Raw genomic sequence first — 25,120 nt, forward strand, 5'->3', positions numbered from 1 at the left:
TGCAAAATACAATTTCACCGCTAGATGGGAGAAATTTCTACACAGTGTACCTTTAAAGGTGCACAATTCTTTGGACAAAAAGTCCTTCAATTATTAAATTAATACAATTTCAACACTAAAGCAGCTAGAAAGACAATATTGTCATTATTCAGCTTAATTTCGTTGATTCAGTTTAGTTCAATAATGTGACTTGCAAAAGTTCATCAGTGAAACAATCTTAATTCAACTATAAAGCAGCTCTATAGAGGATAATCATTATTCAGCTCAGTCAGGTCAGTTCAGTGTTGATTCAGTTCAGTTCTAGTAGTCCAACGATTATAAAACACTCTTAATTTCAGCTATAAAGCATGTCTACCGAAGTCAATAGGGTCATTATTGCAGGTCAATTTAGTTCAGTGTTGATTCAGTTCAGTTCAATAACTGTCAGTGTTGCAAAGTTCATCATTATGAAACAGATTTAAATAGGTTATAAATCAGCTCTGCCGATGACTTCTCATTATTCAGCTAAATTTGGTTCGTGTTTTGTTAGTGCTAATGCAGTAAAATCCAAAATATTATTGAATATTATGTGTCCCCAACTAAGCAAGCCAGAGGCAACAGTGGCAAGGAACCTAAACTCTATCAGTTGACAGAATGGAGAAAAGCTAATTTAATGCAGTTTAATTTGAATAAATAGTATGCTAATAGAAACATAATAGTATAGATATATGCATTTAAAAAAAAAACGTTTTCTTATGTAAAAAAAAAAAAGTTTCTTGATCTCGAAATAACAGTAAAAAGAAATGCATGGCTCTTATGAGCCTCCGTCCATGCCCCGGATGAGCAGCGTCGATGAGAGCGCCTGCGAATTCCTCAAATCTACACATCATACGGCTCGTCAACACACAGCTGCTGAGTTCTCCTAAGATGTTATACAGATTAGCTCTGTCTGCTAGCAGTACACTCACTCACAGACTCACTCATTTAAACTCCCGGCTTCGCTTCCTTCACAGGCCTGCTCAGTTATGAACATGACTCCGTTTTTAACGAGTTTTATTTATTTGGCGTTGTTATGCAGTTGGATAAGCTGTGATAATGACACAGAAGAGGACGAGCACGCTAAACACACATACACGGTGGAGATGTTCAATGATGCCGTCTCTACTGCTCCACACTTCGTCATGTTCTACGCGCCCTGGTAAAACTGTACAGCTTCATCAAACATTTTCATTATATTCAGATATACATAAAGTGATAAATATATTGATAGCAGTGTCATTGTGTTAGTTATGGGTTGAATTGCTGCGATGTTTGAAGTGGCTAAATTCATTAGCCACTTTAATCTGGTCTCCTTTAAATAAAATTGAATGAAGTGGATGTAAAGTTTCGAATGCACGTTCATATAAATACTCAAAGCACATCTTTTTATATTAGAGTGATGTTGATGATAATGGACTTTGGTGAAAAGTTGAAATTCCTGCAGTCATAAAGTTTTAGTGTAACGTTAGGCCTACGTGGCAGATCAAGAACAGCCGTGACATACAGTACATCACTTCCTCCCCATCCTCTTACAAAAAAAAAGAAAAAAAGAACAAGAACAAAAAAAAAGTACCATGGTGTTTTAAAAATGTGCATTGGTAATACTAGGGTTCAATTTTGTATTGTACTATTATGATATCATGTTGTTGTTTTTAGGTATTTTTGGGACTTTACCATGATTTAAGTTTCACTAACAAAAACACCAAAACATTTATTTTTGCATTTTTTTGGATCATGTATGGTAGTCCAATTGAATTATTTGAAGTACTTGGGAGTACTATGTAAATTTTATTTTTGATACCATTGTAAATGTATAGTATCATTGTTTTACCATATTATACACTTACCATGGTACCACCACAGCATTAATCATGTTAATACCATACAGTAATACAAAATGCATTAATGTTTACGTATTACCCACAAGCTTGGATGTTGCATAACTTTAAAATGCTTTCATGAACTAAATTTATTATTAGGGCTCCTATTGGAAGGTACTTCTAAACAATATTCCTTGATTTTACTAACATTATTTTCTCTTGGTGTTCTGTCTGTGTTCTGTACTTTTAAATTATAAATATATTTGTTTTTTTAACTTGAGAATGATTCACACCCAAGGCAATTTCCTTTTACCTGACCAATGAACTTAACTTTAGCAAATTTAAAAAGTTACTTTAGTTAGTTATGGCCCATTGCTCTCTTATGCTGTGCAACTTTTGTAATATGTGACGGAATAATATGTAATGTAGCATGCTATAAGTGTTTAATGTGTTTGTGGTGTGCAGGTGTGGTCACTGTCAGAGACTGCAGGGAACGTGGAATGAGTTGGCAGAGAAGTATAACAGTATGGAGGATCCTCCAGTGTATGTTGTGAAAGTCGACTGCACAAAAGACACTAAGTTTTGCTCCAGTGAACATGGAATCCGTGGATACCCAACGTAAGCATTATTGCTCCTTTTAGTACTGTATGTTATTACACATCATGGTCCTCAAACAAAAAAAGACACACTTTGAGATGTTACATGCACAGAATGAGAGTAAAAATTACTCAGATGTTGTGTAGTGTCCTTTGGACTTTACACTGAACAGCCGAATTATGACACTATTGACTTTTTTAGAGCTGCTTTACAGCAGAATTGAATTCTGTTTGCATTGATCATCATTCCCTGTTTATCACTGTTAAAGGGTTAAGTTCAGCCCCAAAAAAAGTTGTCATCAATATCTTTTTGATAAAATCTGAGAGCTTTCTGTCCCTACATTAACAGCGATTAAATGGAGTGACGCTTCAAAAGTTCATAAAGAGATTGGAAAACGAATCCATATGAATCGAGTGGTTGAGTCCACATTTTCTGAAGAGACACAATCGCTTTACATGATGAACAGATTGAATTTAGGCTTTAATCACATATAAACATTCATCAACTCATACATCGGTTATGGTAAACGTAAGCTCAAGCATGTTCGCTTGACCTGCGAGAACCAATGAGGTTCATGTGTGTTACACGGCATGTTTGAGCTTCCTCAAGAACCAATGACGTTTGTTCTCACGTGTCAAGCAAGTACGATTGAGCTTCTGTTCATGTTCACTGATCAATGTTTGTCATCTATAGCTTTAAAAAACGATCTACATTGAAAAAAGCGCTATATAAATAAAGGTGACATGACTTGACTAGTGTGTGTGTAAGAAGTTTATATGCATGATTTATAATCACCTGACTTGACTGTCATGTGCTTCAGGTAAAAGTTAAATATGGTTTGATTAATCATTGACTGACTAACTTTGTTGTTACAGCCTGAAGCTGTTTAAACCTGAGCAGGAGGCTGTGAAGTATCAGGGTGCAAGAGACCTGCAGGCCCTGGAGAGCTGGATGCTGAAAACCCTGCAGGAGGAACCTGAAGTAAGATTACAAAACTGATTCAATTTGTAACAGATTTTTGAGACAATAACCTCTCCCCTACAGCAACCTGTCACTCACAAGATCGCTGCAATAGCAAATTATGACAATCCAATTAATTCCCAATGGATGAAATCAAGTCCCGCCCTTCTTTTTTTTTCTTGTTTGAAGAAGCCGTTTCACTTGGATATTCATCACAATAGGAAATAACTATTGCCACTTCAGTTTAATGCCGACTTCAAAAGCACTTTGTGTAGTTCTTGGTCAAGGTGAAAAGGCCTGTTCACACCAAGGATGATAACTATATAAAGATATATTTCTAGAAATCTTAATATATATATTTTTTATTACAGAGCGACTGTAGAATACAACACACAGGATTTAAATGAACAGATCTGCAAATTGATCTGTATACATATGACAGACAGACATCTATGTTGAACATGACCATAACTCGGATTACTGCAAGTAGATAGACACGAGAGAGACAAACAGATCTTCATGAACACCTACACAAGACTGTATCATGCATTATATAAGACCTTAAGGGCTAAAATCTTTCTAAATATAAAAGAATAGCAGAGTCCACACCACAGCTATAATGACAATGGCACAGAGAAACAATATTTTTGGGATCCCTTTCATAATGATTTTTTTTCGATAAGAACAATTGACAGCCAATAAGAATCCATCCTGCTTTAAGGAGCTTGAGCATTTAAAGCCGCAGATGACATAACTGCAGAACGAGTGTAACAGAGGCCAACTAGTAAGAGCTGTTCGAGTAAACCTCACTCCCCTGGCCTAAAGAGGCGCACTAGTGACTGACTCTAGAGGCTGTTTACACACCTTGTTAGCGTGCCCATCTCACATGCTGGAAACGCTGGTTTGAATCCCGCTCAGAGAGGTGCGAGTAGAATCAGAGGGGTTACACGCGCTTAGAATAAACAGAACAATATCGTCTGCTGGTGTGGACGCTAATAGTTATTGTTGTAGTTATCTTTATAGTTATTGTTTTTGTTGTGAACGGGCTTTAATTCTAAAATGTCTCAATATTACAACACTTGTTCTTATTTTGTCTTTCACCCATTTCACCCCAGGAGCCCCAGAGTGAACCCGAGCCACCCAAAGTCCCTGAACCCAAACAGGGCCTGTATGAACTCACAGCCAATAACTTCAAATCACACATCGCTAAAGGTAGTAGCCCACTATCAGTCTTTATATACACCCTTTAAGAAAAGATTATATATTAAGAATATATCCTTGCAGTTGAATTACAAAGTGATATATTTTACAGTATTACATTAACATTGGATAGTTCACCCAAAAAAATTAAGTTATAATTTTGTTCATAGCACAAATAAAGATATTTTTAATATTCCAATTAATTAATTAATTGACAGACATAAAAATAACTCAGGCTGAAAAAAATTCAGGCTGTTTCGGAAGCTCAAATGTGTGTTCTTGATGTAAAAAAAAAAAAAAAAAAAGGTTTGTTTTTGCACGTGACAGTGTTACGTGCTTGAAAGATGTTAACGGGATGATTGCACAACATTTAAGTGAGATACAACTGTTGCCATGAGTGCAGGTAGCAGAAACAACCAAGAAGCAGTGTTAAATAAGTTTTAATTGAAGAGGTGCAAATGACATTACAAAACACATTATAAATGTAAATGAAAGACAAATAATCAGAGAACCAAGAAAACAAGTGTCGCCAAATCAATGAAATAATCAAAACATAATTCCCATACCTATTAAACCCAAACCTCTAAAACTACTTACAGTACCAAAAGAAAACCCGAAATCTTCAACGTATACAACGCTTTAAATTAACTACGCTGACTAAAACAGAAAATAACTCTTTAATCTAACTAACAAAAAACAATACTATCTACCGTTGTTTTTGAAGATGGATTTCTAAAAGCCAACAATCAGTAGAATACGAAATCAAGAAACAAACGAAAATCAAGTCTAAATGCAAAGTGGTTAGCTACTACCTAGAACACACCGCGTTTGAATCAGATTATCAACGTATAACACAGGGATCAGTCACACGCACACACCTGCACTTTAAAGGGATACTCCACTTTAAAATGAAAATTCTGTCATCATATACTCACCCTCATGGTGTTTCAATCCTTAATGAATTTCTTTCTTCTGCTGAACAGAAAGGAAGATATTTAGAAGAATGTCAGTAACCAGACAGTTTCTGGTCTCATTGACTTCCATAGTAGGAAAAAAAATAGACCAGAAACTGTCTGGTTACTGACATTCTTCTAAATATCTTCCTTTCTGTTCAGCAGAAGAAAGAAATTAATAAAGGATTGAAACACCATGAGGGTGAGTATATGATGACAGAATTTTCATTTTAAAGTGGAGTATCCCTTTAATACTAGTTTTGAGTGATCTAGTGCATTCTCTCAGAACAGTGCAATATTACATCAGCAACAACAATAAACAAACCCGAAGGTGTGTTGATTTCGAAACCACCGCATAAACAAACATTAACGTGATCATGGCTCAATTGACATTTTGATGTTTAATGTTGAATGAGATCTGGCGCTGGTCTCCTCACTCCTCGTCAGTGGGGCCTTTTAACCTGCCGGACAGGGGATTGGTCGAACGTCGTGACGTCATGTATATGATGATGCACACACAGCCGTATTTTCCAATGATCATAACCTAAGAATAATTTGTGGAAACCAAATAAAAGCAAAAACACAAAAGAGAAAAACAATACAAAATGCAAAAACACACGTGGAACGTAACAACACGCATGCATGTTTGAGCTTCATTTGGCCATATTTGATGTTGCTATGTGTGTAATTTGATTAATGTTTATATGTGAATTTAAGTTAAATTTAAATCCATTAGAAAGCAATGTGTATCTCTTCACAAGACTAGGAATAAACTGCTTGATTCATATGTATTCGGTTTACCATGCTTTTATAACCTTTTTGAAGTTTTGGTAGCCTGGACTTTCCACTGAGGGGCAGAAACCTCTTAGGTTGCATTAAATATCATCTTAATGTGTGTTTCAAAGATGAACTAAAATTACGTTTTATGGGTTTGGAATGACATGAGGGTGAGAAAATTATTATATAATTTTCATTTTTGGTTGAATTGTCATAATATTAAAATTATGTAGAAGGGATTTTTGCATTTCGTCTCTACTTCCCTGTCAATATTCTCTAGATAACCAACATAATGACTATATGTGTGTGTATGTATGTATATACAGTAGTCAGCATTTGAAGTGGATCTCAACCTTTCATCAAAGTTATACATGACTTTTGAACAAAACCCGTTCTTGTCTTAGGACAAATTTGAATAACTTTTTTTTTTTATCTACTTCAAATGTTGACTACTGTATATGTATAAAAAAAATTGGTTATCCAGTAATTCCAAACAACTGGCGAAAGCACTCTCTTTTTTAGCATTTAAAATATAGCCTATGTTAAGTTATATTAAGTTAACTAATTAACTTAATATATTTTCAAACATTATGTATGGGTTTAGCAGGAAACAGCACATGGTTTTCCATAGTTTAATTGAAAAATGATCAGGATTTCAATAGCCCTTCTGTTGTTCCCATAATTTTCTCTTTATGACAATTACTTTGGCAGTAAAGGTGAATTGTGTTCTTGGCTTTGGTACAGTTTCAGCCCTTTTCTCACCCCTTTTATGCTACATGTTCCGTCCGTTAGCCAAATAACTGATTCCTGTTTTGAGGAGAGGCAGGAAATGATGCTGTAGCTTTGACAGAGCTGTTTATGTTTCCCACTTTCAGATGTTGGAAGCACATGTAAAAGATGTTGCATAAACCTAATGTGGTGCTCACCAAGTTTTTCCTTTACATCTTTATTTATTGTGAAGTCATGTAATGCTTAAATCAGTATACTTCCAGATTCAGAACTGTACTGTTTTTTAACAGAAAAACGCTGAAAGCACGTTATGCATTTCAGTTGAAAAATAGCTCTGTAACATCATATGGTGCTGGGTGGGAATGACTGTTGAATAGGGTGGGTATCATTGGAATTTTAGTGATTCTGATTCTGCTTATCGAGCCCAGTTTAGAATCCAATTAGGTAAAAAAAAAAAAAATCCATCATTAGTCTTTTTGCAAAACATTTTGTTGCTATCCTACTTGAGACATGGATCATTTTGAGTTTGTAACCCTGCCGTTGTCCTCCTCAGGTTCTCACTTTGTGAAGTTTTATGCACCATGGTGTGGGCACTGCAAAGCCATGGCTCCAACATGGGAACAGCTCGCCACCAGCTTTGAGCATTCAGACAGCGTCAAGATCAGCAAGGTGAGAGGCCATCATGGTTTCTCTTTTCATTTTCTACATCGTAAATGTTCTGATTATTTATTAAACTTTTTTTTTTTTTTTTTTGCTTGCTAAAGGTGGATTGCACACAGCATTATGAAGTGTGTTCAGAAAATCAGGTTCGTGGTTATCCCACGCTGCTCTTCTTCAGTGATGGAGAGAAGGTAAGGACCTCTAGCGTAGCTTCATTTTTTTTAAGATGGATATTAAGGTTTATGAATATTACTGTTCAAAAGATTGGGGTTGATACGTTTTTTATGTTTTTGAAATAATCATATTATGCTTACCAAGGCTGCATTTATTTGTTCAAGAATACATGAAAACAGTAAAATGGTAAAACTTAAAACAAAGCTCAGTTTTCGACAGCCATTACTCCAGTCTTCAGCCACATTATCCTTTAGTAATCATTCTAATATGCTGATATGATGCTCAAAAAACATTTCTTATTATTAATGTTGAAAACAGTGGTGCTGCCTAGTATTTTTGTGGAAACTGATGACTCCAGGATTCTTTGAATAGAAAGTTCAAAAGAACAGCATGTATTTAAAGGTGAAGTATGTAGTATGAAGTATTCTGCGTTTCTGCTAGTGGCGCCTAGAGGAATTACAAAAATAAAAACCACTTGTGCGCATCGTGCCCCCAACTCAAACATCACAATCACAGCTCTTACGGGTGCTTGTAAAAGCATATCCTCGTACAGGTAAAAGTTGGCTACTTTCAATAAAAGGACCAACATATTAGGAGTACTTTTAGCTGTTTTGCCATCTGTCATAAGGAATTGAGCAGGCTAACACTGTCTTGACCACGAGCGTATTTTTTTAAATGGTTTTACCAATGGTTTGAGGCGGTCTACACTGGACACATCACAGTAACTTTAATAGGTAATTTTTTCTTTCTGAACTGGTGCATTATGATGTTGTATTGAAGCGTCCATTGTAGCATGTAGTGTCGCAAAGCCCCGTTCGCCTTGATGTATTCATGACCTGTTTAATCTTTGAAGGAACTTGGCTTCGTCTCCTGTACCCGAAGCTGAATATCTCCCCAGGTAATACGTCGTCAGTCATGGTCCCACAGCGGCTAAACATCATGTGGCTCTGCTTGCTAGTGTAGCCATTTCCCAAACTCGCTCTATAGGCCTAATGGGTCGAGAGTCAGACTGGTAACCCAAAGGTTGCGGGTTCGATTATAAAAACCTGCAGGAAATGACTGGGGTGCCCTTGAGCAAGGCACCTAATCCCCAAACACTCCCCGGGAGCTACAGCAAAATGGCTGCCCACTGCTCCGGTGTGTTTGTCCACGGCTTGCAGGATGTGTGTGTTCACTACTCACTACTCCTAATGTGTGTGCACTAACTTGGATGGATTAAATGCAGAGGACAAATTCTGAGTATGGGTTACCATACTTGCCCTTCATATGTCACTTTCACTTTTTCACTTTCCCTTAGCCTATAGGTTGAACTGTAAAGAGATTGACAGATCTATGCAGAGCGCTCTTAATGTTTTGATTGTTGGCATTCTAATAATGTACAACAAAATGGGTTAAGGGAATGTATTTTAACTTGCATCACTTTTAAAGTATTATTCTCTTTTGATCAATTTAATGCATATAAAAAACCCCATAAAAAATCGTACTGATCTCAAACAGTTCCTTTTTTTTGTTTTTCAAATATTCATTTATCTTTCTACGATTTCTATGGTTTTCACCTGGTGACAATTAAACAATTGTGTTGGGGTCACCTAATCCATATTTAGAGACCAGAATGTCACGTATCACTTAGCAATGCCCGCAAAAATCATGATCAAAAATGCAATGTACTGTTTAGACCAAACAATAATGGTAAGCTGTGCACATGTATGTTTTCAGATCGATCAGTACAGAGGGAAGCGCGATCTGGACTCGTTTAAAGAGTTTGTGGATAATCAAGTGAAAGCTGCTGAATCTAAAGATGAACCTGTGATTGAGGAGGAGCAGGCTCACGAAATCCCACCCAGCGCTGAACCTGAAGAACAAGAGGTGGGTGTCTGTTTTAGTTTTCACACAATACAGGTTTTGTTTGCAAATTTCCTGCTTGGCACCATAGAGATTTCATCCGTTTGTGTGCGGGCAGATGTTTGAACAGCAAGCTGCAGACTTTGGCCCGTAGACACAAATCTGCATCTTGAAACCGAGGTAGTAATTATGGGCAGAGCAGCTATTTCCTCTTGCTGATGCAAATGTGCATGTGTGCGTGCGCTTGGGTTGGTGGGCTGGACTGGAAGGGGTGGGCGGGGAACTTTAAAAGAGCTGTTATTTGGTTTTGTTAATTGGCTTTCCTGTCTAAGCTTGTCTTTTATAAAGGGATTCCGGCTGGCTGGAATTGTTGGATGGCTAAAGAACGTCCCTCAAGAGCTGTATCATAGATCTGGATTCTTTTCAGATTGAGGATAATTTTTAAAGATTGTAAAACGTTAGACTTGCTGATGCCTTTGAGATGAGACCTTGCTCTTAAACAGTGTTCAGAACTGGTGTTGTAATTAAGGAAACTAGCCAGAGAGTTTCCCAGAGAGGTATTTAAACTTCAGCAGGATATGATAACCTGTGGAGATTCTCTAGGGTTTATGCTATGAGCTGTTCTGCCCCGTGACACAAATTCTGTGCTATTATGTAATTAACAAATTAGTTAACAAGGAATACAATATTAGTGTTAAATGCGTACAAAATATGCTGCCACTGAAACATTTTCATTTTGTTTCTCTCAGTCTAATGTTCTGGTCTTGACTGAGAGCAACTTTGATGAGACGGTTGCCAAAGGACTCTCCTTCATCAAGTTCTATGCCCCATGGTGAGTGTTAGTAGGGTTTGACATTTCGACTGGTCATTTATCAGTGGTCTGGTTTAGTGGCAGGTGGGGCTGGCTGATATGAAAAATACTTAATTCATAGTTCATTCATACTGTTGTTTGTGATATAAAACCTAAGCAGCATCAGTATTAATATTCTATTATAGTTTTTATTAAAATGTAATCATTTATGAAAGATTTTGATTTTTTTTTTTTTTTTTTTTTAAATACAAAAACTCAAATAAAATAAATTATACCCAAATAGTAATTTCAAAGTGCTTAAGCTAAACATAAATTAGAAATGTTGCCTTGGCAACTAACTAAAATATGTTTTTCATCTAATAAGTATTTTAATTCGCAAAAAGATTTTTACGCTCGCTTGAGATGGAATTTGACTGATGAAAAAGAGTTAATGCGAATAATGGGAGATGTTAATCGGCTGTTTCCCCTGATGGTGTTGTATTTACTGTTGGTGTAGGTTACCAACACCACCGCCATCCGCTCAAACAACTTGATGGAAACGCACCTAATTTGCATTTGTTTTAGTTTTTTTGCAAATTTGCGAAAAGATTTGCTTCACGTTTGGATAGAATCCCAGCTGCTGAATCATTCATTCAAACCAATTTTGTTAGAACATTTATTCAGTTAAATTGTATTGTTTAATTGTTTATTCAGAATCGTGATTCCTATTTTAAAAAAAAAAAAAAAAAAGTGATTCCTAATTTATCCTGAATCGCACAGCTCTAGAAGTGAATAAATTCCTTGTTTTTTTTATAAAGAAAAAGCTTTTTTTTTTTGGCCAATGAAAATAGTTCTGAAAAAGGCCAAAGCAGTATCAAGTGGGTTGATGCTAACAGCAAAACATTTGGTACTGTAATAGAAATAACAGCTTTTATGGAATGCCATTTGTCAAATTAGATTAGAGGACCAGAACTGTTCTATGTATGGATGAATGGGTACATTGTCATAAATGGATTCTTAGTAAGTGTTTCTCTTACAGTCAAAATATCTAAATAATATTTAGGGCTGTCATGATTCCTCGATTAAATTCGAGTATTCTATTTAAAAATAAAATAAAAATGTATTGCACTTTACCCGTCGCAGTGGCACATTCCACAGATAAGAATCCATGAACCGCATTATTAGACCGTTTTCTAAGGCTGCTCGATATATTATGTTGTGAATTCACAAAGACTGTGATTCAATTAAATCAATGTATGCCCTGCGGGTTTAATATATGCACTTTAATTATTTAATGCGTGTAGGTAACTCAGAGCGGATGCTGCTGCACATGAACTGTTATTATTTCCATGCGTGAAGCATGTCTCAAACTCCATCTTTGCATATGCTGTGAATTTGGGTTGCTTATAACGTTCATCTGGAAGCGCAATGTGCACCATTTCATCAGATTTGTAAGGTAAATCATTCATAAACCTATGCCAACACAGGAGAATACATCAATATCTTTCTAAAATGAGTTTGCATGTTTTGATGTCCACACATGCTTGTTCAAGAAATTCCAGTGGCTGTAGCGTTTCTATCAGGTTGTCAAATATTAAAGTGAACATTTGAATTAAATGTTGTTTAACCAATTTTTTACTTAATTAAACAACCCTTTTTTTTTTTTTAGGTTAAACATTTTATATTTTAAAACTTCACAATTGCTGTTTGTTTCAAATGGAGGTTCCTCTGATTTATTAATTTTATTTTTTTAGAGATGGATCAAATGTTATCAAAAGACTAAACATTGAGATTATTTTTAAGCCCTATTGCCAAGCCCTACGCAGACAGACACGTGTGTGTGTGTGTGTGTGTGTATATATTTCCTTGCACGCACATATGAACACAGTGTGCTTCCCTCCCCTATCTGTTCCTCTGATCATCTTGACACTTCCTTAGTAACTGATCAAAAGATCCGCCTGTCCCTGATTGGCTTTTCCTCTGTCGTTCAGCGACTCACGCAATGTGTCCGTGTGTTTAAGGTGCGGTCACTGCAAGAACCTGGCCCCTACCTGGGAGGATCTATCTAAAAAGGAGTTTCCTGGTCTGACTGATGTGAAGATTGCTAAAGTGGACTGCACAGTGGAGAGAACACTCTGCAACAGATTCTCTGTGAGTGCCGCTCATATAGTCTGGAGCACAAATTCTGGCCTGCCGGGGGAGGGATTGTGGATGTTTGAGGGATGGGGTCGACATAACTTCATATTAGTGGCAGAAAGTCATTTTTTGAACGAGGACATTCTTTAGCCAGTTTCAGAAGCTAGTGTGTTGTCTACCAGGAATGGAGATTTTAACAAATGATACAGGTTTCAGTTCCATACCATTTAGTGTTGATTTTGTCAGCCATTTATTTAAAAAAAAAATTTGTTTTGTTTTTTTTGTTAGTTGACTAAAAGGCAGAGAATTTAAGTCTAGTTTTAGTTAATGAAAAGTTATATTTTTAGCCACGGTGTGTAATGGTTAATCTGATATCACAATTTCTTTCTTCATTTCATTAGAATTATTGCAGTTTCACCTATAATTTAGAAGAATGTCAACTTATTTGCAACTTTGCATGTCTGCCATGGTTTATTTTACTCATCTACTCATCTAGTTTCCTGATTTATTATAATATCATATAAATTAACACACTCTACATTATGTGGAGAGTAACTCAGTCTTCTCTTACAAGCTAAAACTGTAAAATTCCTAAATTGTTCATCTATTTCTACTAAAAGTTGCTGCAAACGTGAAGGAACACATGTTCAGAATATCTCAGTGGAGATAACTAAAATCAGATAACCTGAGCTTTTTCTGCAATGTACAGAGCGCTTGTGCATGGTTGCCAGATTGTGAAGATTAAGTAAATCCAGGGTTACATTTTCAAGGGCAGGGAATGTATCCATTTAAGAGAAGAGCTCTGATTGGAGGGTTTAAACTCTTGACATCTGGCAACCCTAAGCTTGAAGGCTCGTAGAATCTTGTTAAAAACAGTCTATAATATTTTGTTCCTTCAAATGCTGTCTTGGTGGGCCGCTCACCACATTTTTGTGAAGAGCAGTTGTCTTTGCTCCATTTAGATTTTTTTTAAATGGATATCTAAATGTATGTAAATTTGATCATTGTTCTCTGTAGGTGCGTGGATACCCAACACTCCTGATGTTCCGGGCCGGGGAACAGGGGGAGGAGCATAATGGAGGGCGGGACTTAGAGAGCTTGCACAGTTTTGTCATGAAGCAAGCAAGAGATGAGCTGTAACTCCTCCCTCATTTTCCATCTCCCACGCTTCCTCTACAAAACAACACTATCTTCATTTATTATACTGTTAGAAGGACTGCCTTTTCTTCATTTCTGTCCCACACCTGCTGAAGTGAGGACAATCTCTTCCACATGGTAAAATGTGAATGTACATGATTAAATCTCGAGCAGTCGATGAGATTACTAGCAAATACAACCATACACGTTTGATTTTGCCCTTCCTCCTTGAAAAGAATCAGTTGTGGGTATGAAAAAGACACCTCTTCAGATCATTACATCGTTTAAGGTGCATAGTTTGTACATGTCAATTATGAGGAAATTCATTCAGCTTAGTTCATTATATCAACTAAGACTATAAATGACCTCAGGGAGACCATCTAAAGATTGTCTTTTCCCTTTTTCTCAATTCAGTGTAGAATACTATAAAAAGCGCTTTCAGTTAGAATTTAAATGCGTTTCTGTTGTGATATTAGGTTTTGAATTGGTTTTACTGTTCAGAGGTTAAAATTAAATGAAATAAACCAGACTAATGTAGTTTGTTAGCCAGGTTGGGAGACGAAAATCGGCCAAGATCAAGCTGGTTTGGATGGTTGGCCATAATCATCAAACCTGGCCAGTCTAACCAGCTTAATGGCCAGCAACCCACATTAGACTTGTTTAAGCAACAGGTGGACATTTGCTTAACTACTTTGAATGGTTAGTTTTGTCTTCTAAAGCTTCTTAGTGCTCTTAGAGGCACATGAGTGGGGCAGACACATACTGCCATTTATATTAAGCATTTTTGGTCATTTTCTCAATGATCAGAAAATTGAAACCATGCAGAATAGTTCATATTTGTTGTATAGTGACAGTTTATGGAAAAATGGTTTATTTTGTATTACAGTACAGGTTGTGAACGGTAAAAGCAGTTACGGTACAGTAATATTTTTATTCTTTAAAGTTTGTTCTGCAGATGTGACTCTTTTTGCTCATCCTTTTTGATTAGATTTGTCTTTTTTAGACCGTTTGAGTCTCATTCTTTTCTCATTTTTGTCTCTGGAATGCAGTCTTGATGGCTTTCACATGCAGTCAACCACTTCATTAAGGCACTAGCGTTGCCTGGTATCATTGCTTGAAGAATGCTGATAGTACTTGTAGTTGTATGTGTTCTCTGATGCTCTCAAGTGGTTTCATTGATTTATACAAATGTAATTTACATTTTTCCTTTTAAATGTTCCCACACTGAGATGTTTATTTTTCTCTTTTACTGGATCTGAAAGAGAAGGAAGGGAAAAGCAATCAGAGAAACCACATATATTCAGTCTTTATGGGAGGCACATGGTCAAGGCCGACCTCGGTGAAAAACGCAGTATTTTTGTCCTGTGTGAGAGAGGTACACACACTGCCTGGGGGTTTTTGTACAAAAAAGGCACATTGACAAATTTCATAATAAAATGTCTTTTTCCAAAAATAGCTGTTTTAATTTTTTCCTTTACTCCTGTTATATGATCTCTGTGGTGTATGATTCATAAAAGGAGCAATAAATAAACTGTAAAATGTACAAGTATTTACACACAAACATCCAAATATGGTTAAGACATGTAAACAGCAGTTTATGGGAGGTATGTGATATAATTAGGATCATAAAAATGACAATATTTGGAAAATTGTTATTGATATTGCTACAATGATGAAAATACACACATGTAGCCTGTCCAGAAGGCGCTTTGTACCATTCAACGGCTCACAGTGAAAAAAAAAAAGAGGGATAGCTGCGTAGTAAAGGTTTGACAATAAATATTGACATGAGATGGTGGAAAATCTACAGCCCATATGAGGATGTTGGCATAGAATATTGTTTTGTTGCTGAAAAACTTAAATTATCCGTAGGTCCTTGTGTTTTGTGGGAGGTTTTGGATGTAAGCCATCCGAGGCGCAGGTGTTGCAGGAAAATTATAGATCTGCGGTGTTTGACGGCATCAAAAAAAGAAAGAGTTCCATCCTTGGAACAGCAACATAATGGTTCCGTTCTCCGAGTTCTGTTGAAGTGTGTAACCACTCGCTCTGACTCACTGATGCAAACCACAGGTAGTGCAGAGCAAATATTGAGAAACTTAAAATAATTAGATTTTTTTTAGACCTAAAATAGAGTCCTGTGGGTTCAAGTGACTTCATCAAAAATAGACAAAACAGTAGAAACTTTCCTGTTCTGATTTCTGTGCTTCAGGACCGTTTTAGATGTTAAAGGGGTCATATCATGAGGAACCAAAGTTTCTTTTGAAATAAAAGAGCTACTGTAACTTAAATTGTCTATTTATATTGGGGAGGAAGTTCCTGAAAGTTGCAAAAACAACTTGTTCTGGAACTATCAGACAGATAAAGACTGTAGAACAAGATGTCTAAAGGCATAGCAGCAGCAGCAAAAACAAAAATCAAAAAAACATCCTGTGTAATTCCAAGGGTCAGAGAAAGAGTTTAAAATAGTATTATAAAAACTATTTTGGCTCTTTCCGAATAACAGTATAAGTGGAACTCAGAAATTAAATTATGTATGACGTGACCCCTTTAAAGAGTTTGGTAAGTAAAAACGTATTGCATTTTTGCTCATAATTTACATTTTCTTTGGGTTCATTTTCTGTTCTGTAGATTCAGATGTACATCCTCTTGGCAGTTTGTAGGATCTGAAATGTCGCATGAGAAATGGTCATGTGTGTGAAGATAAGGAGAAGCAGCAAACCTGGATCCACTGTCGAGACATTCTCGCACATTTGTTCATAACGCTTGTCATTTCGTTTTGTCAGTCCTTACACACATTTGTCAGTGTCTGCGATGCAGCGGTCGGGCAGGAGGGTACGTGTCCCGTGTCAGTGGCAGCCACATGAGCGCACCACCATGTTCTTGTATTTTTTCAGAATGACGTTGGAGTTGTCGTCATAGTAGAGCACGGAGATCGCGTGCAGTTTGGTGGGAGCGCAACATGGCTTTGGGACGTTCTCTGGATTCATCAGATGGACCTGAAAAGTGGAGCAAGAATTATTTAATTTTTTTAACTTAGAATGTGTTCTGTTAGGGCTGGTGTTTATTTTATGAAGAAGAACTCACCAGTGTCTGTACTATAGCATGATTAGTAGCATTCATATGGGCGTTTAGGGGAAAAGAGCATTCTCCATCACAGTAGTTTGCTGCGTAGCCCTCAGGTGCAATAATCCAGTCCTGATAAAAGACATTTAAAATTAAAATGGCTGCCCACACTAAAATAATCTTAAAATAGAATCAACACACATTTATAATCATCAGTTATATTATATGCAAATGGCTACTGAAGCCTGCACCAGTCTGATATCTGTAATGATGAATATGCATGTCCTTCATCTTTACCTGCCATCCCAGCTCTCTGAAGCTGACATACAGTTCATGCTTTTTGCAGGCGGTCTTCTGATCACTGCTGTTGTAATCTGCCATTCACAGAGAAGAGAGACATTAACACGTGCTAGGTTACAGTATAACATACTACACATTTAGCTTTATGCTAATGGTGATTTTTTCTTAAATGGATCCCTTTTGAAAAAGTGCTCAATTGTATTGAATGTGCAGTTATAGTGTAGCCTACCTCAGATGTTACATTTTCAAATGTATATTTTCAGTGTACTTAAAGAGAGTACACTTTCCTGTTTCTTAAAATTAAGTACAGAACTTTGTAATAGTCAAATTAAAAGTACATTTTAAATCATGTTTTAAAAATATTTTGTTGTGCTTTAAAGACACTAATTTTGTGCTTACTAACACAAAATGCACATGAAATTCTGTCATCCTTTACTCAGAGTTGAGTATAACTGAATTTGGAATCCAAATTGGTGAATGGGAGTCATTTTTAAACCTTTTTTCCATCTTTATTCCATACAGTGAAAATAAATGGTGACTGAGGCTTTAATTTTAGCCTTACATTTCCTTTCATGCTCCATGTAAGGAAGAACGTCATACAGTTTTGGACCAGGAGGGCGTCTAAGGCATTTCTTGTCAATCACATGAAATATATTTGGTGCACTTCTAACCAGTACGGTGCCTTTAAAATTCCTCAATTTAAAATTAGTCTCAAAACAAGAATAAAGACCATATTTAAAGTGAGACTGCTAATCCTGTCAACATCACAAAACATTTGCTTTGCAACAATGTGTCCTTCACTTTACCAGCTGTCAGCAACATTTACAGTTTATTTCAATTATCTGTACGGCTCCACCCCGTGAACTAGCCACATGTCAGCAGCAGGTAGGTTTGGGTTTTCTGAAGGGGAAGGTCATCTCTGGCACTGACTCCAGCTCTGAATTCAAACTCTGACACAATCTTTCCACTGGTGTTCTCATACACATTTTTTTTTTTTTTTTTTGGTAATTTTTGCTAAGTGCAGTGGAGTGGGAGAGGAGAGAGAAAACTATGATATCAGTTCAGTCCAGCTGCAATCCCTTCCTGTTTTTTCTTTTTTTTTTTGCCCCCAAAGAGCAAAACTTTGGCCATCCAGAGATCTTGCTAACCAAAACAGTGTCAAGACATGCCATGCAAGACTGGTAGTTAGAATAAGTACCACCACATTTGATCAAACTAACCCCCCACAATCCCATACACCACAGTTTTGCCATGTCTGAGAGCATACTGGCTGTTATACTGTTTGTTTTCTTTTCAAACTGGCTGCTGAAGCCTCCCTTATTATACCATACTGTAATTCATTACTGTAATGACATTATGATGTAAGTAAATTTAATTTACTGCTCTCGTAAGACAAAACATTATATGTTGATTCAACTTGACAATGAAAACCCATTATACAGCTGAGAAAAACAACTAATACATACAACTGTCGAAATAAATGTTTAATGGTTTGATAATAATAATAATGTACATATGATCAACACAACAAATCTTTATTTCGCTTACAGCACACAAAATGTGTTCTCCTAAGTTTGTACACTGGTTTCACATTTGCAGGAAACACTTTGTAGGACATTAGATGGAAACCACCCTGGGGAGGTGTCTAAAACACACTAGCTAATGACTGGGGTACCTCAGGGTTCGATGCTTGGGCCCCTTTTCTTGTCAATATACACAATATTTACTACTCAGCCAGCCTGGCAATTCCACACAACATCACAGTCCAGCTGGGCTCAACAACACTAACAACATCCAAGTCAGTCATGAACCTGGTGGTAATGTATAATGCAACCCAGGCTCATTGGAAAAACATGCCTGTGGCCACATTTCTGCAAAATGATGTTACATTGCCTATTGCATGTTTCATTCCACTTTCAAAGTGAACTGTCCAGTAAGTGTTCATTTTTATCCGAAACAGCTGAACTTGAATCTGGCACTGTTTTGTTATGTTGGTTGTTGCAGGTATCATGACAGTTTAGAAATTATAAGTCCAGTAAGTGATGCTTTATGCTCGATCGCATTTAAAAATAACGTACCACCTAGACTAAACTCTAAACATACCCGCTAGTGTTAACAAGCAAAGGTGAGATAAAAACACATTTGCTGAAGCAAACATGCCATTTACTCGAGCGATCCGCATCACAAGTGCAATGTTGTACCAGTTGAGCTACTCAGCAAGTCTGCGACTTCAGAAAAGCCACACATATGGAGCTGTTAATGTGATGCAATTTACATTACAATTTATTAGTTTACTATGGACTATGGTGAAAGGAACCACACAAAAATAAGTCATTATTAATTTATAATCTGTCCTGTAATCAAAATTTTGTATGAAAAAGAACAAAAGTTGTTGGTGTTTTACTGCCTCAAGTGTTTATTTCGGCTGGAAAGTGCAGTGCTTTAAATGTTTTGGTACGTGTTTGGAGTTCTGCAAAAATGTAGGAAGAGGCACAGTTTTCCAATGAGTTTTCCTATGTTGGTTTAATGATGAGCTTAAAGAGGACCTATTATGAAATAGGTCTTTAAATTTACAAAGCACAAAGTCGACTACAAAGGGAGTTTTTCTCTATCAGTAAGCACAGTTTTTGAACTCCCTGAAATGCCTCATTTGTAGTCTTGGGTTTCTTTCCAGGAACTTACGTCCCAAAATTCCTCATTTAAATAATTCCCGCCCAGGGCATATCCTAAAAAGGGGCGAGGTCAAGTTGAGCTGAGCTGAGTTAGTAGTTTGTTGAAACTCACGGTTATGATAAGAAGAGTGATATTTCCGAAAAAACACGCAAAGCAGTTGAACAATCGCAACACACTGTTCCAGCAGACTAATCAGAGCACATTGCGCTTTTTGGAAGGATAGGGATTTATAGAAACAGAAACTAAACAGAGCATTACTGACAGACTGGGAAGAGAGGTGCTACAATAATGTAAAATATGTGGAAAATTATGTGTTTTTGAACATTCAAGCATGAAAACCTAAAACTAAATAAGGGCATAATATGTCCTCTTTAACTTCACCCTATAACATCGCTATGCCTAGACATGCAGATAAAGTGCTTAGCCATGAAGATAGAAAAGGTGTTTCTCTCTAATGTTTGCTCAGAATTAAACTAGACATTCTACAAAAACACAAATAAATGAAAACATTTACAAACTGATTTTTTTTAATTTTTTGTCAAATGATACTTGATAATGTAGATTGACTTACAAATAAATTATTCAACTAAAGCACAGCTCTCAACATTTAGATAGAACTGACCAAATTTGCATTGCATATTTCCTGTTTAAATAAATTGTGATTATCTCTGAAATAACAAGTGTGCTTTTCTTAAGATAATAGCAAAAATCTTTCAAATTAAGAATGTTTTGGACAGTTCACATTATTCATCTAAAAAAACTACCTTTATTAACAACATGATTGTCTCTGAGTAATGTAGAGAAGAAATTAAGGCTGTAACTGAAACCACATGTGGAGTGTGTAGACAAATCTGAGGTCATCCTAAGAAATCAACAATCATCCAGGGCTAAGGTGTTTCCCACTTTCTCCTTTAAGAGAAAGTTCGTTGAAAATCCACTGTTGATGCAACTGGTTGGCAAAAGCTTCTTGGTCTTAAAGCTGTGATTGTATTTAATAAAATACTGTCATTAAAATGTTCATTGGGCACCCAACTAATACATTTTATTAACCATCTGAATCTACCAATGTCATGTCAATAAATGTAAAAAGTCAACCAGCTATTTATTATCATGTCGATTATTGTGCCTTTAGCCCCAACAGCAGGGGCGATTTTTATCCCAAATACCGTACTTTTACATATTCTTCAGTTCTGTAATGACAGATCTCAGGAGACTGGCATGGTAACAGAGACTGGCATGGTAATGGATATGGCAATGACAATGTTAATGTATTTGGTCTTGGCCAAAGTACCGAGACTTGCTAATACACAGACATTGCTGTGGGCTGCATGCTACTGCTGCTTACAGTATGTAACATACATAAATTAACCCCCGTAGCAGATCTATACAGGTGGAGCTGGGGAAGGTGGAGGATTCTCATGGCAGCTCATTGGCCGCTGAAACAACAACCAGTCAGCTGTGCTATGTAGATAATGACATGAATGCTCCCAAATGAGTTAGACCTATCAGCCTGCTCCATCTAGAGTTTCATGCCAGAACTAGGTAATTATTTAATTACCTTGATCAAACCTGAAAATCATTATCAAGACTTTTGTTTCAAAATATATTTGGTAATTTTATAGATTGTCAATTGCTACAAAAATCTCTAACATTAAAATCAACAGAATCAGAATCAACTTTGCATTGCTGCCCCCAATTGAGTCATGAATCGGACAAATTTCCATGTGAATAGTAACACGCGGATATTTAGGAAAGTACTGCGATAAGTGTCATCTAGTGGTTTAGAGGAGAATAAAATCAAATGCTGATTTGCCCAATCCAATTCCCACTGTATACCCTGTAGTATTGACAAATCATTGTTGTAGTTTGCTGTCATTTTCAGTTAAAAGAGAACATTAATATATTCAGTAATGACTAACTGAAATTGATTATTTCAAAATAATTTCTGTTTAAACTATAGGTACTGGGTTTACAGCTTGAGTTGCAGTGTGAAATCTCTGGCCTTCTTTAGCCCCCAAAGTAAGACCCCTTCTTTTATTTCTCTCACTCTGTCTGGCAGGACTAGGGTAAATATTTACTGAGATAAATCCGCCAGCAGGAGTGGCCCCCGAGCTCTCCCGAGTGGCCTTTTAGTCGGTCCCCCAGGGGTCCCCTTCCTCTCTGATCCCGAGCAGTGAACCTGTCTTACACAGATCCCCAACTGTGACATTTATAGTCAAGAATGTTCTACACCTAACCACAGGCCTGAGAATAAGGCCAAACTACAACCAAAGAATGGCAGATTTTGACACACTAGTTACACACAACTCATACATATGGTAAGTTGACATGTCCTGTGGTGTGACATGCTATTCTCCCTTTTATACTATTTTAAACAGCATTTTGCTATTGCTTAAGCTGAATATTGGCCATTTTCTTCTTTTGGTCCACTTTTAAAGTATTTTTAAATGGGTACATTTCCTGAAGGGTCATATTTCCCCCAAAGAATCTAAAGGTATTTTAATATGCATTAAAAACAAAGGCATTTTTATGACCAATACTTACTACCAGTAATGTTAATATGTCATTGTTTATATCTTGTCTGGGCTGTATTCATCATTGAGAATTATGAAAATTATAACCAAACACAAAAGGGAAACTCTGGCTGTATAATGCTAATGATAGTGTTTTTCATATTACAGTCATGAGAAATGTCAAGAAAACAGAAGTCGTAATGGTCCTAAAACCATCTTCATGCAGAATATAATTTCTTAACCTGGAACTGTATTTGTTAGTCACCAAAATATGATGCATCTACATGTATTCAACATGAACATGAACCATGAACCATGAACCAAAACAGGCACCACTAAAGGCCCCCATAAGTTACAAGATAATTGGGCCGATTTTGGGCCAAATCCTTACGACAATTCTAGGTAAAGTCCAGATTATCTTGATGGTTCTAAGATTATCTTATCAGATTTTCCTGTGGTGTGATGTGTGTAAGAGTGATTGAATCTGGTCAGAAGAACGTCAGGACAGCACCGATCGCAAATGTTAAATGTTAAATAGTTACGATCAGAAATGTTGTTGTGTGTAGGGAACGCCGAAGACAAACATGCACACACTGTAGATTGTCATGTGAAAGCGATTTTTCAGTCCAAACATATTATCACCATTTCTTCTTGCTCGTCGTCCGCTCTGAAGTCACTTTTTTTATCGTCATGTTTGTTGTCTCTCACATTTTGAAAATCTGATAAGATTTCAAAAATCTTTTAAGTGTGGACCAGCCTTAACACAATGAATTCAGACTGTATTCACACACTCCAGTTTTGTTTACCTCTACATTTCCTTTATTTACTGCCAGTATTTACTGTCAAGGGCTCTTTAGGAGTAAAGCAGATATTTAGTGTGGAGTTTCATTGAGTGTAAAGGCCAGATTTGTAGTACCCCATAAAGCGCTTCTCTTCCTGCCTGTAAAATTTAATGCCACACTGTTACTGCTGTGTATGGGTCCTGTGGGCCTCTGCTGGCCCTCGAATGAAGACCGCTGCCTGCTTATCATATGTAGGGATGACTATCACAAGGAATTTAATGATTCTGCTTCTGATTTGATTCTACTAAACAGTTCTGATTCTAGTGCCCCCACTATGTTTTTTCAGATATCACATTTCATGTAGTATGTAATCTATCTGTTTGTGAATGTGGTCTGCAAAGTGCAGATAAATGAAGTTATTGTCTCCCAAAAGAAAGAACCGATTCTGAACTGCCTGAAAAGAGTCGTCATTAATTCCAACCCGATCTCACAGCAATTCGTACGAATTTTACGAGGTGGCGAATTCGTACGAATTCATACGACCTCACTTGTACGAATTCGTACGATTTTTGCTAAATCGTATATATTTTACGAGTTGCCCAATTTATATGAATTTGTACGAATGACCTACCCCTGACAACCGTCCATAAACCATTTGTAATCACTGGGGTTTAGACAAATTACGAATTAGCCACCTTTTGCTCACTTGTACAAATTCGTACAATTGGTTGTGAGATAGCGTTGGTAATTCCAGTCTAACTTCCTGCATGAACCTACGTAGGTTTGTAACAAATTTGCATGATGCCAGCCTATGGTCTTCACTGGCTGCCCACAAACAACGTCTACTTAGACCCGTCCTAAAACACTGTCGTTGTAGCTGAGTTTGGGTTATGTTGTCGACATTAAAAGGCTGAGGACTCGGACTTGAATTGATATGGTAAAAACTGTTGTTACCGTTTGTTTGACTGTGTATCAAGTGCAGAGGAAGCTTCCTGAGCTGAAATTCAGATATGGTAATGGGCGTTTTGTTTCCGTAAGCGGCTGACCAATCACAACAGACTTGGCCATATGACCAATCAGAGCAGAGTAGGCTATCGGGAAGGATGGGTTAAGAGATAATCCTTTATTGAACCGTTTCAGACACTGAGAAAAGCGGTGAGGCTGCAATGCATATTATGAATAAAATAGAATAATTGGGGCACTTTAACAGATCAATAATTTTTTCTTTTAGTATTAGGAATAATTCTTTTTTAGTATTTCTACTAAACAATAAATAAAATCATAATTCGACCTAACTACATACTGAATAAGATTTATTAATTAACAAATGAAGAAGATGATAAATTAATTTCTTATGACTGTGATACAGTCATGAGTGCAGCTCTGTTGCAGCACATGAATCACTTTCAGAGTATTGGTGGAAGAACGCAGATGTTCAAGAACTGTTAATAGAAAAGTTATATTAGCTTTTATATGGCCTTTTTGGTTTGACATTTACAGCCAAAAGCTGTCAAAAGCACATGCCAAGATACACACGTGGATTCTTGACCAAAAGACAAAAACATGGGTGACTGCAATGAAATCTCACAGATGCCTCTCACGAAAAGCTTCTCTTTGGAGCAATTACACAATGACATTCCTGGTGGTGACGGCATTCTGGAGTAATGGACACGGCGTTCCGCATGGAATAACATCCATCCTGGAAAGAGCTGAGGCAGGGAGGCTGTCTCACCCCGCTCCCTTGATGACTTGAAAGAGAATGTGAGTGCTGTCTGCGTCCATGTGAAGTTTATCTCTCTTCCTGTCTTTCATCACTGTGGTTATTAAACCTCCATCCCCAGAGCTTGCCGATGTCTAATTACACCAACGGTAAACAAAAGGAGGGCTGAGGGAGGGGGAGATGAAAAACCGCAGCTGGACAGTGCCGTGTTATTATAATTCTTTAAGCGATACTGTTAACGTGGTCAGGCATTTTAGCCCAGCACCTAATAACAGC

General features: G+C 36.9%; 2 protein-coding genes across 2 annotated transcripts in view; one reads left to right on the top strand and one right to left on the bottom strand.

The window, feature by feature from the left end:
* Positions 1–820: 820 nt before the first annotated feature.
* On the top strand, positions 821–15,335 carry txndc5 (thioredoxin domain containing 5). Its single transcript, XM_084398859.1, has 10 exons — positions 821–1,177; positions 2,304–2,456; positions 3,311–3,416; positions 4,511–4,607; positions 7,608–7,723; positions 7,819–7,905; positions 9,605–9,754; positions 10,480–10,562; positions 12,542–12,671; positions 13,674–15,335. The coding sequence occupies exons 1-10, from the start codon at positions 1,005–1,007 to the stop codon at positions 13,794–13,796; spliced, it is 1,218 nt and encodes a 405-aa protein (XP_084254985.1). The 5' UTR covers positions 821–1,004; the 3' UTR covers positions 13,797–15,335.
* Positions 14,648–25,120, bottom strand: part of bmp6 (bone morphogenetic protein 6) — a 55,105-nt gene continuing 44,632 nt past the window's right edge. Inside the window, exons 5-7 of the mRNA XM_084398858.1 lie at positions 17,154–17,230; positions 16,878–16,988; positions 14,648–16,789 (exon numbers count right to left, since the gene is read on the bottom strand). Coding sequence (XP_084254984.1) covers positions 16,640–16,789; positions 16,878–16,988; positions 17,154–17,230 — 338 coding nt within the window. The 3' untranslated portion in view covers positions 14,648–16,639. The remainder of the gene's footprint in view (positions 16,790–16,877; positions 16,989–17,153; positions 17,231–25,120) is intronic.

Source organism: Rutilus rutilus (assembly GCF_951802725.1).
Source record: "Rutilus rutilus genome assembly, chromosome: 24".
NCBI lineage: Eukaryota > Metazoa > Chordata > Actinopteri > Cypriniformes > Leuciscidae > Rutilus > Rutilus rutilus.

Excerpts from the sequence above, each read along its gene's own strand:
- txndc5 (XM_084398859.1), top strand. The coding sequence starts at position 1,005 with ATGAACATGACTCCGTTTTTAACGAGTTTTATTTATTTGGCGTTGTTA. Across the intron at positions 2,457-3,310 it reads GGAATCCGTGGATACCCAAC|CCTGAAGCTGTTTAAACCTG; the intron begins GTAAGCATTATT and ends TTGTTGTTACAG. Across the intron at positions 12,672-13,673 it reads CACTCTGCAACAGATTCTCT|GTGCGTGGATACCCAACACT; the intron begins GTGAGTGCCGCT and ends TGTTCTCTGTAG.